Source organism: Carex rostrata, chromosome 14 (genome assembly GCF_964058835.1).
Source record: "Carex rostrata chromosome 14, lpCarRost1.2, whole genome shotgun sequence".
Classification (NCBI taxonomy): domain Eukaryota; kingdom Viridiplantae; phylum Streptophyta; class Magnoliopsida; order Poales; family Cyperaceae; genus Carex; species Carex rostrata.
Genome location: NC_135931.1, coordinates 8,606,491 through 8,626,263, shown reverse-complemented (window position 1 = coordinate 8,626,263; position 19,773 = coordinate 8,606,491). Strand labels below are relative to the sequence as shown.

Sequence of the window (19,773 nt, the reverse complement as noted above, 5' to 3'; positions counted from 1 at the left end):
TGGCATCAAAACCCAATTTAATCCTTTTACAGATCTACTCCATGATTGATTTCTAAAACTTTAATCTACTTACAAATTAAATAGATTAATATAACATATTTATACCTTGTTTCCAAATCACAGTTGGAATGCAGACCGAGCGAGTAGAGCCTCACCAGGGAAGGAATCGACTCGGAGTATCACACGTGTGATACCTCTATCGGTTATCCACCAGGACTAACCGGAGAGCGGTTTATTTCTTCTGCCAGAAATACCGTAAACCGCGGAATTCTGCAAAAACACTATTCACAGGGAAAAGACGAAAACCCGTAAACACGAATTTTCGGTTGCTCAGTTTCATCAATATGCAAAACTGACATACCGCTAAATTCGGTAAAACACTATTCATCGATCCCGTAAATATTCTCCACAACAACCCGCAAGATTATACGTCAACTACGTATAACTTTCTTTTCTCAACCGAAACACTATTTGGGAGAGAAACCGAGAAAGAGAGAAAATACCGATTCGTTTCTGCACGAAAAGATACATGTGAATGTGCATATGTATATATGTGAATATATCTTTCTCTCTCTACCCCTCCACCCCTATTTATAGTGTTTAGATTCGGTTGCAAAAGACCAAAATGCCCTCCAAGTTCGGCCTATTTACAAGATATGCCATTGACACCTCATCCTTTTATATGTGAAATGACCAAAATACCCCTTCCACACCCTTCCACATTCTTCTCCATGCTTCTACACATGCAAGGTGGCATAGGTGTGAAATGACCATTTTGCCCTTGTGGATAGGATTGATGACATGTCATCTGGATAGGATCAATGACGTGTCATGCGGATAAGCACGAATCTGAAAAGACCCGAATGCCCTCGGCCCGAACACAAATAATATTCGTATAATTATTCTGAACAATTATATATATATTTTTCTTTCGGTTATTTGTTTCGGTATCGATGACGTGTCATCTGGATAGGATCGATGACGTGTCATGCGGATAAGGACGAATCTGAAAAGACTCGAATGCCCTCGGCCCGAACACAAATAATATTCGTATAATTATTCTGAATAATTATATATATTTTTCTTGCGGTTATTTGTTGTTTCGATAATTTATACAATGTGTCCTGCACATTTATAAATTAACCGGTTAACTTTTATACAACGTGTCATACACGTTTATAAATTAACCAATGTTTTTGCTTGTTATTTTTACATAACATTTATAATTTAATTATAACACGTATAATTAATTATAACCATCTTAATATTAATTATAATCAATTTATAATTAATCAGTAAGATTCTCCGAGTAGCTCCTATATGGTGTGACCCAATAGGATCTGTGTTATGTTGGTAAACAGAGTTAAAACTGTTTTAACTTCTGTTAGTCATGGGTGGCATCTGGCAACACATCATGACCATCCAATTACACAGATGATGCTGTACTGTACAATATCACGATCCAGTAAACAATTTACTTGTGTCTGTTCTTCTGTCTCATAGCTATCAGATTAGTTTCAAGGTAGATGTGTGTCATCCTTGCTAACTTAATCTTTTCTTGATCTTGAGCAGATTATCAAATATAATTACTCTTGTAATTATACCGCTAGCAGATAATCTTACTCTATCAAGGGGCCCAGTGATGCTATAGCTCGTATAGAGATACGAGGGACAAATAGTATTCTTGGTAAACTATCACTTCCTCAGCTAAGCTATACATATGGAAAAGCTACCGTTATGACTGCTCTTTACGGACAGCGGTAGATAGCAATCACACATACATATTTCTTAGTGGGAACGATAAATACCTCATACTTTGGAACGTGACACTGAATGAAAAACATTAATGACACGAACACAATTCTATTTAATGTTTCATTCGGGTCTGTCAAATACCATGTTCCTAGAACATGTATCTATGTGATTAAAATGACATCTCGTGTCAAGTGGTTTGTAAAACTTAACCATCTTTTAATCCACATACTAACCTTATCGCGGTAATTAGTGTTCCTGCTAATTACCTTGGTCAGTGACCTTTTAAGAGTATATATCATCTATATTATGGAGTTTCACAATTTCAGTCATGAACTCGAAATGATCCATAAATTCAATAATACTCAAGGCAACAAAATGATATATAAATAAACATTCAATTCATGAACAAAGCTTTATGATAAATTATCGTATTATTGACTTCTAGATTATTACAAACTAACAGTTTAAGGCAGCTACGTGGGCTTACGGTCCGTGCATTGCTGCAGTGCCTCATCTCAGGCCAATCATTAGTATTGATGCATGCTTCCTTTCTGGTAGGTATCAAGGGAGATTGCTGATAGCGTGCGGTTACGATGCTGAGAACCAGTTGCTTCCTCTGGCTTTTGCATTAGTCGGGGAAGAGAGTTTCCAGACATGGGGATGGTTCATGAGGTGGCTGCGTCTGGAGGTAATTGGTAATAAGTTCATGTGCGTTGTTTCTGATCGGCACATGGGGATCAAGAAAGTATTCACCGATAGATACGGTGGTTGGTACGAGGATGGTGGCGAGTGCGTTCACAGATTGTGCTCACAACATACTTTGCAATTTAGCATCCATACCGTTGTCTCTGAGAAGGCCACAACTTGCTTTCAGAAAAAATTTCCCTATTTTCTTGAGTGCCCTCGATTTCGTCAATCCAATAGCTGCTGATATTATCTTTATCCCTCGTAATGTCTATAAAATAAAAAAAAGTGGTAAGTCCATTGAAAGAATAATAACATCTCATTAATATTTTTAATTTGTAAAACTTACATCACGTGTCGATTTCGGAGCACCGGGAATGTACCATACTTTGCCAATCTCATCTCTGTATTCTGGAATGGGATCATCAAGACTCTCTATGCACCGCTTTCCTAAGAAGATGTTGAACATGCCATTCTCTTGGAACCAACTTCGATATGGCAATATGTCGTAATGACTCCAATACCCGGTTGGAACAACCAAGTGGCCTTCTGGATTAGATGCCTCATTTACGTAATTCTGGTGCACATTAGACCAATTTACTAGTCCCACATTGGCACTGTGAACAAATTTATGTAACCGGCGTACCTCATCCTCGGGAAGCGGCAGTGGTGGCGGGAGCGGCTGTGCATACCCAAATTGCCTCATCACACGATCTGGATAATAGTGCTCAATTATCCAAAAGTGCACAAGTGGCACACGAGCTAGCCATACACCCCTTTCGTCATTAACCCGTGATGGCAGCTTACATGGTATCTGATTTAACAATACGTTGTAGGGCTCCCAATTTATCATGTAATCTTCGAGCTTCTGCAGTTCGTTGCGGAAGTAACTAACTCCACTCCGATTGTGACCTTGGCGATAATCATGGAGACAACACCACTTATCTCCGAATGCTGGACACTCTTCTTCATTTGGACTGCCCCAATTTGGACTCCAATCATTTAAGGGACGAGGACAACCGGTTGGTAAACGAGACCAACACCAATGTTGTAGAAGCACAGTTGGCCCTGACATAAGCTTTGTTTTCCGCTGAACCGCAACACAAAGACTTCTGTAGAGATAAGCTAGAACAGCCCCACCCCAGTTGTACTGTTCCGGGGAATCAAGATTTTCTAGAAATTGTAAATACATTGCCGGAACCGAATCTCCAGACGAATCAGCAAAAAACATAGACCCGAACAAATCAAGTACATACGCCCTTGTGTAATGGCGTATCTGCTCATCTGTCGGCTCACCGGGTTCCGTATTTGGCATTGCAGCAAATTAAATACGCAACTCCTTCAAACTTATAGCATACCCAGAAGTTGTTCGAACCTCTTGCGTTTCGTTTGACCCCGATCTCTTTTTCTTTTTAAGCACCGCACTTGCGGTCCCATTTCCAAGAAGTTGATCCACTAAGATAGACCAAGTACGGTCTGAAGGACCTGTCACCGGTAACCCTACGATCGGCAGCGCCCAGAGACAAGAAACATCCTGTAGCGTAATTGTCATCTCTCCCACGGGAAGATGAAAACTGTGGGTCTCTGGTCTCTATCGCTCCACGAGACCAGCGAGGAGTGCTGGGTCAATTTTTATGTGAGTCATTTGAGAAACCTGATACAAACCGAGTCTAAGCAAGAATGGTTTGCAAAGGTCGTTGTACTTAATCCCAGTCCAGATACCTCGAGGGTCCACTCCTACATTTCTGTAATCCTGTCAATGTTATAAAATTTAATTAAAGTAAAATATTGTAATTCAAATAGTTATATCATTTTACAAAAAAATAAAATTATATGATTCATGGAGTAACTTACATCATCATGGATTCGTGAGATCTTATGTTGGTCATGCGGCATCCATAATAAATTACTAAAATTATTTGCTGACCATGCTGATTCAAAACCAAAATCATCATGTGCAGCTGCAGCATGTCAAGGGCCACCCGAATCACGACTGCTTGACATTCTGCATGCATGATATTTTTAAAAAAAATTAATAACAATCTAAATTTACTAACCACTAATATTATTAAATAAATTACTAAATTAAGAATAGAACCGAACCGAACCGAACTTGGCAAACCACTAATAAAAATTAAGAATATTATTAAATAAATTACTAAAATTACTAACCACTAATAAAAATTAATGACATTCTGCATGCATGATATTCGTGAAACCGAACCGAACTTGGCAAACCAAAGTTATCATTAAGTTTTAAAAATAGAATCGAACCGACCCGAATTAGCATTGCAACCGAACCGAACCAAAGTTTTATTTTGGTTTGCTCGGTTTGTTCGGTTCAAACCGAAATATATTAATTTTTTTAATTAAAATAATTGATTATAAACTGGACTATTAAGAAATAAACTAAGATAACAATTGATTAAGAAATAAACCGGAGTATTAACAAATAAAAGGGTGTGGTTCCGATCAAATTCATATTATATGCAAGTTCGGTCGGTTTAGTTATTTTGGTTTTAAATTTTTTTCAAATCGAACCGAACCGAAGTTATAATTCGATTTTGAAAAACCAACCGAATTGATCCAATAAACTGAAATAACCGAACCGATCCAATAAACAGAAATAACCGAACCGATCCAATAAACCAAAATAACCGAACTAATTCGGTTCAGTCTAAAACCGAACCGTTTGAACACTCCTAATCAAATATTTTAAAATGCAATTAATAAATTAATAAAATTCACTATAATCAATAATTTGATAACAAATCAAATTAGAAATGACTATAAATTAACATACTTTTATACTAATTGATTTTAATTATATTTAAAAAAAAAAACCTGAAGGAGCGGGTCTGATGGAGAACGGCGAAATTAACCAAGCCGGACGGGTTGCCTCAGTCCGTCCTATAGATCACCCTGGTCCGGATCGGGTTGGGTCGCCTTCGTTCGCCTGTCTCCGTTTTTTACTGAGTGCGGAGGGGAGACGGGAGACACCGACACCGAAAGCGAAAGGAAAGAGGGAGGGCGATAAAACAAATGTGGGACGGGTCCTCTTAACCCGTCCAAGCTTTAATTTTTTTTTTGGGTCGGGACGGGCCCTCTTAACCCGTCCAGAATTTTTTTTTTTTTGGGTCGGGACGGGACCTCTTAACCCGTCCAGGATTTATTTTTTATTTTTTTGGGTCGGGACGGGATTCCTTAACCCGTCCGGCTTTTTTTTTTAATTTCTCCGTCAAGGTGTTTAGTAGGCGGGCGTAATCGGATATTAACGGACGGGTTAATTAAATCTGTCCGGTGGGACGGGTTCTGACGACCCGATCTACATAATTTTCGCAAATATTTAAAAGTAACCCCTTTTTCGATATTTATTTTATTTTATTTCTATTAATAAAAAATTCGGAGTCAAACAAACCTCTACAGCTCTACTAGTCTACTCTCTCTCCCTCTCTCTCTCTCTATTTAACTGATCTAATCTCCGCCTCTCCCTCTTCCTCGACAAACACTCACTGGCGCCTCGATACTTCCCCCTCCCCTCCCCTCCATCCTTTTCCCCCTCCCTTTGTACCCCATCCCACCCCGTCCTCCCCAAAAGCAAAGAGCCACAATGGCAGGAGGGGAGGAGATAATAAGTGGCGTGGGGTCACGGTCAAGCAGCAGGCAGCTGAGCTGGAGGGCCGGCAGCTTCCGTGACCCCTCTGACGTGTTCCACCGGTCATTGAATGCTGATGACGAGGAGAACCTGAAGTGGGCCGCGCTGGAGAAGCTTCCGACTTACGACCGCGTGCGCCGCGCCATCATCCGCCACGTGGTTGATAACGACGGGGAAGGCAGGAAGTTTGTCTCGAACGAGGTCGACATCTCGAAGCTCGGGTTGCACGACAGGAAGGCGCTCCTTGAGCATATTTTTCGGGTGGTGGAGGAGGACAACGAGCGGTTTCTGAACCGCCTTCGCGATCGCATTGACCGGTGAGTGCTGCAGGAATTATATATTTATATATGTATGGTTTTCATTTGTGCGCGCGCGGTTACTTCCTATAATTTTTTTTTTTTTATTAAAACTTGCTATAAGTTAGTTGGGTAGTTAATGTATGTATGGAACTATGGAAGGATGCTCTCTTGTCGTGTGGTGGAATATATTAGATTTTTGGCACTTCCCTCTGCTGCTGCTGATATAATGGACGGTTGTCATATTGTTCAACTTGGGTCCTTGCGACTAAAATTTATTCAATTTCAATCAGACTGAATATTGTTGCCCATCACCATCCTCTCAGGCATGGCCATTGATACCAACTCTGTTTTTTTTTTCAAATAAAAATCAGCCAAATAAACAATTCTAGTTCTAGAGTTATTTTACTTTGATTTTTATATTAAAAAGATTGTAAGTTTAAATTGGGAAATCATGTGAGTGAGTTGTAGACGTGTACAAGTAGGTGTTCCCTTTCAGAATATTTTTACGTCATACATTCCTTATCTGCGTTAACGGGTTTATTAGAACTCAGGTAGGGGACTGTGACCTATAGGCCCCGTTCGGCTAGGGCCTCCTTAAGCCTCCTTAAGGCTAAAGGAGCCTCCTTTAGCTTCCTTAGCCACTTAATCTTGCCGAACACCGGTTCCTTAGCGCGGATTAAGACAACCTCCTTTAGCCTCCTTTTGTCCGGATCTTAATCCCCTGCCCGTTCCTTAAGGTACCTCCCCCTCTTCCTTTAGCTTCCTTTAGCCATCTTAATCCTTCGCCCCTTCCTTTAGCTTACCGAACAACCCCTCCTTAGCACGGATTATTATTTAATCCACCATGCGTTGCCGAACGGGACCATAAGGGTTAAGAGACCGAATCGTCTGCCCCCCTGGGTGCAGGAAATTCCTGCCCCCAGAGTCACTGCAGAGTGGGCCCCTAGTAAACAGTAACTAGTTAACTTTAACCCTTTAACAGTAACCAGTTAACTTTAATCCTTTAACAGTAACTGGGCCCACTCCGCAGTGACTCTGGGGGCAGGAGATCTGAACTCAAGGGTTAAAGGGTATAAGCCCGCTCAACACAGATAAATCTACCACACAAAAAACTATGTAAATGTTTTCTACTGATTTTTTTGAGACAAGTCGTAGCTACTTTCTCAAATAACAAAACGAACTTGAGAAAGATGCCGGACCAAAGCCACAGCATATGACTCCTTATGTCCTCATCTTAAATGATAATTCCAAAATAAAGAAGAAAATTGTAGGAGAAGAATGAACAACATTTACTCAAAGCAGGGAAACCGACAAATACTTTCGTCTACATATTCCAAGTCCTCGAGTATATAATTTATTTAATTTGTGATTATTGATTCCAAAGCTAAATTATTTATTGCACCTCAACAGTGGTGAAATTTCCCTGTTAATTTATATCTTGAACAAAAGTCAAGCCATTTTTTTTCTCTTTTGTTACAATTTTTTTTGTATTATTTATCTATATCTACTTCTTTATTTATTTCTTGGTATAACCAGGGTAGGTCTTGAACTTCCTAAGCTAGAAGTACGTTATGAAAATTTGACCATAAAGGCCAAAGTGCATGCTGGAGGTCGGGCAATCCCTACTCTGTGGACTACAGCTATCAATTCAATAGAGGTAGCAAATTTTGTGACGATTGCCTCTGAAGCCTTCACTAAGCTCTACTTAAGTCAAACTTTAATGTACTGGGAATAATTAAAAAAGTTTCTCTCAATGGTACCCGGTCAACATCAGTACAAGTCTTGTGCCACGAGTTGTAGAGCAGACCAAACTGATACCAAGAATCAAGGAAATGAATATTTTCTCTTGAAATAGGTAGAAATATTTTTAAACTAAAGTAGCCAGCTAGCAATATTAGCCTTTGTCCCTTTGTCAATTTATGAATCAATTTGCCAATTTGCGTTAAACTTTTCAAAAACTTGATTTTTCATTATATTTTCATGAATTTCATATCTACAAGTATTGCTTTTTTATGTTGAACATTGTACATCTTAATAATTTCACATGATATTGGTTGTTTATCCCTACTGTAATCCATCGTGAAACAAAATGTATAGTTTGAACTTGTCTGGGAGACTGGGATGCATCTTAACTGTTTGGCATTGTCAGCAATTTCTAAATTTTAAAATCTCATCCACTTTTTGGCACTGGGAAGGTCATAATTCTGAACTAATCAACCATGGGCAGGCCCTTGTACCAACTTTCTACTCTGATTTTGCATTACTTGTGCTGAATGAATGGCAGGGAATTTTTGGTAGCTTTGCACCTTCAAAGAAGAAGACCATAACAATACTAGAAGATGTAAGTGGAATATTAAAGCCATCAAGGTGGGTTAAACGTTAAGCTTCAGGGTTTGGTTATTGCTTTAGATATTAATTCTACAAAGAAAGACTTTATCTTTTGTAAACATTTATTTTAGGATGACACTTCTTCTAGGACCTCCAGCATCAGGAAAAACAACTCTCATGCTAGCTCTTGCAGGAAAACTTGACAAGAAGCTCAAAGTGCATATCTTGACCTAGCTCTCCAATTTGATATTATTTGCATTTTACTTTTCAGAATCCACTGCAAAATAAAGATGAAAACTTGGCAGTTCTCATGCTCGTTTATATATGTATAAGTGGCTCCTATATTGCTAGCCATAGGATTGCCTCTGTTTCTGTTTAGAAATTTTACGAACATCAATATATTCCTAGTTTAGCAGTAAGCACCCTTATGGGAACACAAATTTGGCCATAATGGAATCCGAAGAAACAACAGTCATAGATATCTTATACTGAACTGAATGGGATTGCACCAACCAATACATGTCCGATGTACCCAATTACAACTAACCCCTGACTCAAACTTTTATGGGTTTATTAACTTCCAAAATTGATTCCTTAAATGATTAATTTTCATATTAGCAGACATCTGGTAGAATCACTTATTGTGGACATGAGCTCTCAGAGTTTGTTCCCCAGAGGACAAGTGCATACATAAGTCAGCATGATCTTCACTATGGTGAAATGACAGTAAGAGAAACGATCGATTTTTCAGCTCGGTGTCTTGGTACTGGAACAAGGTTTGAGTTGCTGTCTGAATTGTCTAGACGGGAGAGGGATGCTGGAATTAAGCCCGACCCAGAAATCGATGCCTTTATGAAGGCGATGGCAGTTGAAGGAAAGATAAACAACATTGCAACTGATTACATCCTCAAGGTCTTTTTATTTTTTTACTTAAAAAAAATTGTCCTGATATTAACAGCTGTATATTTCACTTCATTGCTTATATACAGATTGATGGTATAATACTCACGATAACAATTTTGTTAGTCATCAATATATGTTAAGTTGGTGTCAAATTAGTTTTAGCATATTTTATAGTGTTTTGTAATTGCAAACACCATGAAGTATGCTAGAGTTTCTTGAGTTACAAATAATAATGAACTGAATATGCAAAGAAAATAGCAACTTATTATTTATTTACTTATTAATTGATGAAACAGATCCTTGGTCTTGATATCTGCTCAGACATCATTGTTGGTGATGAGATGAGGCGAGGAATCTCTGGTGGGCAAAGAAAGCGTGTTACCACCGGTAGGTTCTATTACTTTTAGTTATTGTCATATTATAATGAAGGATGCACACGATTACTGAAAATCATAAATAGTCTCACAGAATTCAACTTGGTGTTACTTCTATGTGTATTTCAAATAATCTCACAGCAGCTCCTTTCATATACTGCAGCGGAGATGTTGGCAGGACCTGCAAGGGCACTTTTCATGGATGAAATATCAACTGGGCTTGACAGTGCCACGACATTCCAAATAGTGAAGTTCATACGGCAAATGGTTCACATATTCAATGGAACCGTGATGGTCTCACTTCTCCAGCCGGCTCCAGAGACCTACAATCTCTTTGATGACATTATCCTTCTGTCAGAGGGGCGGATTGTGTACCATGGCCCGCGGGAAAACATCCTTGAATTTTTCCAGTCAGTCGGCTTCAGATGCCCAGAAAGGAAAGCAGTTGCCGACTTCCTCCAAGAGGTAACCTCAAAAAAAGATCAGGAGCAGTACTGGATGGGCGACCGCAAGTCCTACCGCTATATTTCCTCCCAGGATTTCTCACGCCATTTCAAGTCATTTCACATTGGTGAGCGCCTTACTGAGGAAATTAAAATCCCATATGACAAGTCAAAGATGCATCCTGCAGCTTTGACAACCGAGAAGTACGGGATGTCAAACAAAGAGCTCTTTAAGGCGACTCTGTCAAGGGAGTGGCTTCTGATGAAACGCAACTCATTTGTGTACCAGTTTAGGATTTTTCAGATCACCATCCTTGCATTTGTTGCTATTAGCCTGTTTTTCAGGACAACGATGCCCTATGGTAAAATAACTGACTCGACAAAGTTTTTTGGTGCCTTGTTCTTCAGCCTGACAAGTGTAATGTTCAATGGATTTGCCGAGCTGTCAATAACAGTGACAAAGCTGCCAGTGTTTTACAAGCAGAGGGATTACTTTTTTTTCCCAGCCTGGGCTTTTGTGTTGTCAAATTGGATCCTCTCGATTCCTGTCTCTTTCATAGAGTCCGGAATTTGGCTGATTCTCACGTATTATCCAGTTGGTTATGCACCAGCAGCTAGCCGGTTAGTTTTTATTTCCGTCTTTTGGTTCAGTTGAAATTTGTTAGATACTTGATTTAAATTTTGACTTCTAGGCTTCCAACCAAAGATTTTTTATATTTATAAAATCTCAAATTAGCAAAAAAGTAAATCAAAAGGAAAACCAAAAATATAAAGGAATTCACAAGAACAAGGGAGAGGAGCCACAAACTTCGGGTCAAGTCTTCTTGTCTTTACTTTTGCATGACACGCTATATTTACAAAAAGAGAAGGGAAAAGATTAATTAAAATAACAAAAAACTAAAAGATGAACTAAGAAACAAATAAGTAAATAAATAACAAGAACAAACAAACAATGTTTTTATCAATTCATGTAGACTTTACATTTTCACTCATCACCAGGAGTGTTTAAAAGTATGTTTTCTGCAGGTTCTTTCGACAGTTGTTGGTGTTCTTTTTAATAAATCAATTGGCTGGGGGCCTTTTTCGCTTAATTGCTTCAATTGGTAAAACAAGGGTCGTGGCTAATAGCATAGGGACGTGCACATTGCTTATTTTGTTCGTGCTTGGTGGATTCATCATATCTAAAGGTGAAATTAATTCTTTAATCACGACAAGTCCTCTGTAGCATGCTTGTAAATAATATTTGGTTGTTAAGGCCTTCACATTCTTAAATAATTATTTTGGTGTGTGGATGTATTTGAGTTGCTCTATTTTTGGGCAGATGATATTAAACCTTGGTGGATATGGGGCTTCTGGAGTTCTCCACTGATGTACGGCGTGAATGCTGTATTTATAAATGAATTCCTTGATCCCAGATGGGGCGCGGTATTTTTCTTGTCAGGATTTTTTTTTTCTCATTTGAATCATCAGAAAAATATAAATTAATAGTTTAACAAGGAACCAAATGACAGCTTTACGTGTGTTTTCTGCATTTGTGCATTTCTGGAGCTTAACACTGGAAGTCACCTTCAATTTTCATTTAATCTTTTCAAGTATTTCAGACTATAATTGATTGGCCTAATTGCATGCAGCTCAGCCCAAACTGAACTGATAAAAGAAGCATGTGGCTGTTGTGGGAAAATGTATCTTAGTCTGACATTCACTCTTTTTTAATACCACTACAGCCAAACCCAGACAAAAATATTGATGCACCAACAGTAGGAACAGCAATTCTAAAATCTAGAGCTCTCTTCACAAACGGGTATTGGTATTGGATAGCTGTTGGGGCACTTGCAGGGTTTACAGTTGTCTTCAATTTGCTCTTTGTGCTGACAATGACATACTTAAACCGTAAGTAATAACAACTTATGTTTATTAGTTGTTTTCTACCTATCTGCCTTCTCTATACCATTAAAGCACTGGACTAAGAGCTGCATTACATATTTTGTCATTTAAATTTTTTTTTACATGTGTAATACATGCACAGTCATGTCTGCTAAACTACTGTATTGTATTCCTTTTTCTTTCTAGCTGCCAGCAATGTGCAAAATATTATACTTGATGATGCATCATCAAAAACTAAGAAGGGTCCAAAATCAGGCAATGAGCATTCACCAGGTGCCATGTCAATCACCTTTTTCATATTTATATTGTGTAGTGAGTACAGATTTGGCTACAGTCCTTATTTGCAAAAGGAAACAATTATAACTAGGTGCATGTGAAATAGCATTGAACTTAAATGCTTAAAGTGCTCAGTTAAGCATCTGTTGGCCTGCTCTTTTAGTAACTAAACACAAAAACACACACACACACACACATATATATAATATAATAAAAAATTCTAAAAAAATAGTAAAATATTTCAAAAAAATGTAAAATTTGAACTTTGAAAATAGAGATATGAGCGGGAAGTAAAACACCCTCTTTATTTTCCAAAGCATGATAGCCCATGCCCATCTTTCTCTGTACACACACACAGAGGGAGAGATTGGCTAACTTGCTTTGGGAATTAAAGATGGTGTTTTACTTCGCGCTTGTATCTCTATTTTCAAAGTTTAAATAGTCGGTTCGAACCTTCCAACATGATCTTCATATTAAAATGCGTTTGGAGACCAAATTTTACATATTTTGGAAATTTTTTTTTACTACTTTAGAATTTGAAAATCACAACTTTTCATTATATAAAAAATAATAAAAAATGCAGAAAAGCTGTGAATTTCAAAAATTCTAAAAAAATAGTAAAAAATTTCCAAAAAAATGTAAAATTTGGTCTCCAAACACATTTTAATATGAAGATCACACTGAAATGTTTGAATTGACTATTTGAACTTCGAAAATGAAGATATGAGCATGAAGTAAAACACACTCTTAATTCCCAAAGCAAGTTAGCCCATCTCTCTCTCTGTATATATATATATAAAGGCGAGTTTAGCAGGTGCTTGCAAAAAATTTGATCCTAATTCTCAAAAGTTTCCACAGATAATGCAGTTAACTCAGGAAACAAAGGAATGGTTCTTCCCTTCCAGCCTCTTTCACTTGCTTTTAGTCACTTAAACTACTATGTTGATATGCCTCAGGTAAGTTTATTTTTCATGGAACAAAAGAAATAACAATATTTGAAAAGTTTCAGTTATACATGCAGATTGCGTATAAATAATAGAAATGTCTCATAAGCGAACCAAAAAAAAAGTTTCAAGAAAAGCTATAATGGGAACGTGAAAATGATTCAAATAAGTACCTATTCCAAATAATGATGGTAGTTTAAGTTATACAAGCGGATTGCGTATAAATAATAGCAATGTCTAATAAATGAACAAAAAAAAGTTTCAAGAAAAGCTATAATGGGAACGTGAAATGATTCAAATAATTGCCTATTCCAAATGGTACTGGTCCTGGCTAGTAGGACAAGTTAGCTTAGGACAATTGTATGCTTCTCATCAATTGAACTACGAGAAGGCCAAACTATGCTCAATTAAGTGTACACCTAAATATGAATCAAACAAAGGAGAACAGCAACAATCATTTCAAAAGTTGATAAATTTTAATGGTGCTGTTTCTTCAGGAAATGAAGAATCAAGGGTTTGAGGATGATCGGCTTCAACTACTGTCTGATGTTAGTGGAGCATTTAGACCAGGTATCCTGACAGCATTGGTCGGTGTAAGTGGAGCTGGAAAGACTACACTAATGGATGTTCTTGCTGGAAGAAAAACAGGAGGTTATATTGAAGGAGAGATCAGCATTTCAGGGTACCCAAAAAAGCAAGAGACATTTGCACGCATTAGTGGTTACTGTGAGCAGAATGATATTCATTCACCCAATTTAACTGTCTATGAATCTTTAGTTTACTCAGCTTGGCTGCGTCTTTCACCGGAGATAAATGGCAGAACTCGAATGGTAGTTTCTAGTATTTTCTCTGTTTACTTGGATTTTGGGTTTTAATTACTAATTTGAAGAAAAATAGATCAAAGCATCCTTTTGTTTTTCACCCTTGTGTGGAGATAAAATATGAGAGATCAATGGTGTTTTGCCTTTTATTTTTCTTTCACTTGGAATTAATGTTTTGACTTTATCAGTTATTTTTTCTCGTTTCTTAAATCAAGCTTAAATTGGCCAAGTGCTCAAGAAATAATTCAAACTTCCTTTTTAACTCCCTTTTCTTATATTTCATTTGAAGTCATGAATTATGATTCAGTAACCCCATTTTGGCCCTAACTTTTGAAGTAGCAATCAGATAAACAACCCTAACAAAAGAAATATTTGTTTAATATTTCAGATAGGAGAAAAAAAAAAGTTGCAGCTTCTTGAAACTTTTTTCTTAATTAGAGTGTTCTATTATTTGCAATAGATGTTCGTGGAAGAAATTATGGAGTTAGTTGAGCTAAGTGTGCTGAGAGACTGTCTAGTGGGCTTACCAGGCATTGACGGTCTATCAACCGAACAGAGAAAAAGGTTAACCATTGCAGTTGAACTGGTTGCAAATCCTTCAATTGTTTTCATGGATGAACCGACATCTGGTCTCGATGCACGTGCTGCGGCTATTGTCATGCGGACTGTGCGAAACACTGTAAATACTGGACGTACTGTCGTGTGCACAATCCACCAACCGAGCATAGATATATTTGAATCTTTTGATGAGGTCAGTTGTTTCATTTGTTTCTTTTTTTTTCAGAATATATTTCAATGTTCTTTAACAATAGTTCTGCTATTTTTCCATATAGCTTCTATTGATGAAGCTTGGAGGACAAGTTATTTATGCTGGAGAGCTCGGTCGCTACTCCCAGAAACTCATTGAGTATTTTGAGGTCTGTCAATATCTTTTTGTGGTCAGTTTTATCTTGTAACTACTTATTTTTCTAAAGGGATCGTATGGTGTTCATATGTAACATGACCAACTAAAATAAAGAACAGTACAGTGCATAGTAAAGAGGTATTATCAGTTCAGAAAAGGCATGGAAGGAACAGCACAAGGTAAATGACAAGCAGCTTGGGTGAATCTTGGGTGGCATCTGAAATTAGCAGAAGAATTCATTCTTTCATTAATACTAGGAAGAGAAATGATTTTGGCCTCCAAAGTAAACAAAATACATATCACCTGAGGTATCTCACCTTTTGAGTTTGAATCCTGTCATTCATTATATATTAACATAAATCTTAAAGGGTCCCTGTGCATTACAAGCTTGCACCAGATTGGTCCGTTTTCTAATCGGACGGTCTGGATTCAAACTCAAATGATGAGGTGATACAAAGGATCCAGACTCAAAGAAACATCAATTAACAACTAAACTATCTGAAGCGTACCTGTTTGTGTAGTGCACATGTTTCATGGGTTACATCCTTAATTTTACTATCCACCATTATGCCAATTTTTGATATAGCATACCTTGTTTGACTTGTTTAAATATTGGCCATGATTGGCGTAATGATCATTGTGAGTACCCAAGTGGGAGGTGATAATATTGAGCCTAACATTCCTTTTCTATTTGACATTCATCTAAATTTAGAAAAATGCTACAAAAATGTAGGCAATCCCTGGGATCCCAAAAATAAAACCAGACCAGAATCCTGCAACTTGGATGCTGGAGGTTACCACCCCTGCTGTTGAAGCAGAACTTGGTGTCAACTTTGCTGAAGTTTATGCTCATTCTGCACTCTATCAGTGAGTTGATAATTTTTTCCTTAGACAATATAGAAGTCAGATAGTATAAAATAATTATTACATCAGAGCACATGATCATTGGCTGACAACTCATCAGATATAATTATTTTTTGCTTAAATTAACCACACCATGGATGCAATTAAATTTCATACCATGGCAATATATTATAATACCACTGCTAAAATTATGTATTTCCAATACAGGAAAATCCAAGATCTAATAAAAGAACTAAGCATCCCTGTCCCCGGCACAAAGGATCTTTCATTTCCAACAAAATACTCTCAGAACTTCGCAACACAATGCATTGCCAACTTTTGGAAGCAGTATTGGTCATTTTGGAGAAACCCCGGATATAACACAACTCGCATACTCATGACAATTTTGGTTGGTCTTCTATTTGGTACCATGTTTTGGAACAAAGGAGGAAAAACGTAAGAATTTGTTTTTATACTTCCTTTATTTTGGCATTTATATATACCTAACCCACCTTTTATATAATGCAACCAAGTAGAAGCATAGGAGCTTTGAAATTTCACCACATCTTGTCAGTTTTACTGCCACTAGAGTTGTCCGTTTCTCTACCAGACTGGTAGGGTATGGACGTGGTTCCATATCTTCAATTTTCTGTTGAAAATTTCACCCTGATTCATCTAGAGTTTTATAGAAGCTTTACTTCGGCCAAACAAAACAAAAGGAAACGACAAAGTGATCCCTTCATTGATTAAACTTAATTTCGTTGTGTATTTTTTTTCTATTTTGATCTGAACAGGAGCGTAGCACAAGATTTACAGAACTTACTAGGAGCAATTTATGCAGCGATTTTCTTCCTTGGCGCGAGTAATGCCACAGCAGTGCAGCCTGTAGTGAACATCGAGAGGACAGTGTTCTACCGAGAAAAAGCAGCTGGAATGTACTCTCCTTTGTCCTATGCCATTGCTCAAGTAATGATAGTACCATTTTTCTTCCCCTTTTCTGTTTTGGCAAACAAAAGGATGGTACTACACCACATCCACTATAATATTTTAGAATGCTGCTTAGATTCACCAAAAGTATCAAACATCAGGTACTGAAAACAATACCATCTTGAATTTGCTTTGTTCCAGTCATATCTGGTACCTTGTGCCATGTACACATGACTCAAGTGGTGACAGTTTTTATTTTTATTTTTATTTAATTATTAATCCATACTATTCCTTTCAAATAGCATGAGCAGAATTTAGGGGTGTCAACGGGTACGGTAAGGGTCGGGTGGAAGCATTTTCATACCCGTACCCTATCCTTACCTTCTACAAATTATCTTACCCGTATCCTACCTTTACCCGTTATGGTTGTCGGATAACGAAACGGTAGCGGGTAAATAATGGGTATTAATATAATAATAATTTCATTATGAGGTGGGTTCAAATGCCTCCATTTTTGGTGCCTCCATCATGCCTCCATTTTTAGAAACTTTAATAACTAAAAATTTGAAACTTAAAAATCAAAATAAAACCGTTGGATATGATCTACATCATTTTATCTATGCACATGTAAAATATTACGACATTTCAACTTTGTTTTGGTTGTCATCAAGAGATTGTAAAATATATACTAATGTGGATAATTTCTAGACGTTGATTTTTCAACTTATTAATTCACATAAAAACAAAATTGAAATGTGATAATATTTTATGAGAATATAGAGGAAATAACATAGATCACATCTAACGGTTTTATTTTGACATTTATAATTTAAATTTTGAGTTATTTAAGTTTTAAAAAATGGAGGTATTTGAACCCTCATCTTTTATTATTTATTAAATAAAATATTAAAACATATACATTCATTTCACACATGACACATGTATAGTACTTTATTGAAAAAAAATTTTGATCATGCTAAGCGCAAGTAAACCAATTGAAGTACTCTTTTCAATGCTTATTAATATATATTATGTATATATAATGTTTTTTATAATTACCCGATCGGGTAACGGATATGAAATAGGCTTTACCCGTACCCTTACCCGCTTAGATAACGAAAAAAAATCTTACTCGTACCCATCTTATCAGATACGGTTCGGGTCGGGTAAATGGATAAAAGGGCGCCATTGACACCCCTAGCAGAATTGCAGTCTTAACCATTTATAATTATATTCATCAAATGATTGAATGTGCACTCAAAACTCGAGAGCCATACATTAATTCCTCTTCCCTCTCTGATTGCAGTTAGGCATTGAGATTGTATACAACCTGGTACAGGGGACAATATACACACTTCTGCTTTTCTCAATGATTGGTTTCAAGTGGGAAGTCTCCAGGTTCTTCTACTTTCTCTTCTTCATTGCAATGTCCTTCAACATATTCACTCTATATGGAATGATGGCTGTATCCTTCACCCCAAATCATCACATTGCTGCCATTGTCTCGTCCTTTTTCTACGTTTTCTGGAATGCGTTCACTGGCTACATCATCCCCAGACCGGTAAGTGGTCACAACTCAGGTTTAATCTTACCTTAAAAGCGTTTGGTGGTTAAGGATTCACCAAAACAGGAATTCAGCTTCAAGGTCCATGTCAATACAGAAACTATTCATGCAAGAGCATATGCACTCTGTTGGAATTTAGGCAATGATTGTTTGGTACTCTGATGGACCCAAAGCCCAGAATAAAATCTAAGTCATACTTTTCAAACCCTGTTGGATTTATTCTAGAATGAAGCTCCAAGTTATCATGCCTGTATTCTAATCCCATTGCACATTACCAAGGTTATCGGCTATGCTGAAATTATAGGTCCGTCTGTTTCATTAACAAAATAACTATCTTTTGCAGAGCATTCCTGTATGGTGGAGGTGGTACTACTGGGCTGATCCTGTTTCATGGTCCATTTATGGTGTAATAGCATCACAGCTAGGCGACAAGGAGAACATGGTTGAGATTCCTGGAGCACAAAGTTTAACAGTCAAAGAGTACTTGAGTGAGAACCTAGGTTACCGGCACGACTTCCTGGGATACGTAGTCCTTGCTCACTTTGCTTTCATGATTGTGTTTTTGTTTGTGTTTGCTTATTCCATAAAATCCTTTAACTTCCAGAAGAGGTAGATATGATTTTCAATACTTTTGGCTGTCAAATGGAAGTTCATAAATCTTTGCCTGGGTCTTAATGTGTATCGATTTATTGTGTACAGTGATCACTTGTATAATTTTGTAATTCTTCATTCATGCTATTATACTAGTTCAACAGAATAAATTTCTTTATAAAGCCGGGTGCCATCTCTCCTTCTATTCCCAAAGTTCCACGCTAAAGAGGCCGTGTGGATCGTAAACTGGTAAGGGAATCCGCTCTAGCTTAGTTTGGTGCCATGACTTCATATATCGAACGGAGGCAAATTGAGGGGGCATTAAGCCAATACTGGACCGTGAATATAGTTTCCATGTGAATCGGGCTAACATTGATCTATTTTGTGAGCAGCGCGTTGAATTCGACGCATTACATTAACGGGCATTCAGACAATAGATGCTTCAGAGGTTTCCGCGTGTGAATCTCTGTTTATTGGGGTACATTTCAGTGTTCTAGGAACGTCAAATATGTTCTCTGTTTGCTTGGAAGGTTTTAACGGCCATGTTTCGTTCAGATCCCAATAAAATGAAAGAAACG

General features: G+C 37.5%; 2 protein-coding genes across 3 annotated transcripts; one reads left to right on the top strand and one right to left on the bottom strand.

The window, feature by feature from the left end:
* Positions 1-2,770: 2,770 nt before the first annotated feature.
* On the bottom strand, positions 2,771-3,754 carry LOC144565016 (serine/threonine-protein phosphatase 7 long form homolog). Its single transcript, XM_078314626.1, has one exon. The coding sequence runs from the start codon at positions 3,752-3,754 to the stop codon at positions 2,771-2,773; it is 984 nt and encodes a 327-aa protein (XP_078170752.1).
* A 2,149-nt stretch (positions 3,755-5,903) lies between these two features.
* Positions 5,904-19,377, top strand: LOC144565065 (ABC transporter G family member 48-like). 2 transcript variants are annotated; one of them, XM_078314694.1, is made up of 20 exons: positions 5,904-6,411; positions 7,930-8,050; positions 8,678-8,760; positions 8,853-8,937; positions 9,343-9,633; positions 9,921-10,011; positions 10,162-11,062; positions 11,468-11,628; positions 11,763-11,866; positions 12,166-12,331; positions 12,512-12,598; positions 13,460-13,557; positions 14,043-14,375; positions 14,827-15,117; positions 15,200-15,283; positions 16,004-16,137; positions 16,342-16,569; positions 16,908-17,079; positions 18,347-18,601; positions 18,948-19,377. In XM_078314694.1, exons 1-20 carry the CDS (start codon positions 6,050-6,052, stop codon positions 19,215-19,217), a joined length of 4,317 nt encoding a protein of 1,438 aa, XP_078170820.1. In that variant the 5' UTR covers positions 5,904-6,049; the 3' UTR covers positions 19,218-19,377. The 2 variants fall into 2 exon arrangements, with proteins under 2 accessions (XP_078170820.1, XP_078170821.1); XM_078314695.1 differs by having other exon boundaries at positions 5,937-6,411; positions 7,935-8,050.
* The last annotated feature ends 396 nt before the right edge of the window (positions 19,378-19,773 follow it).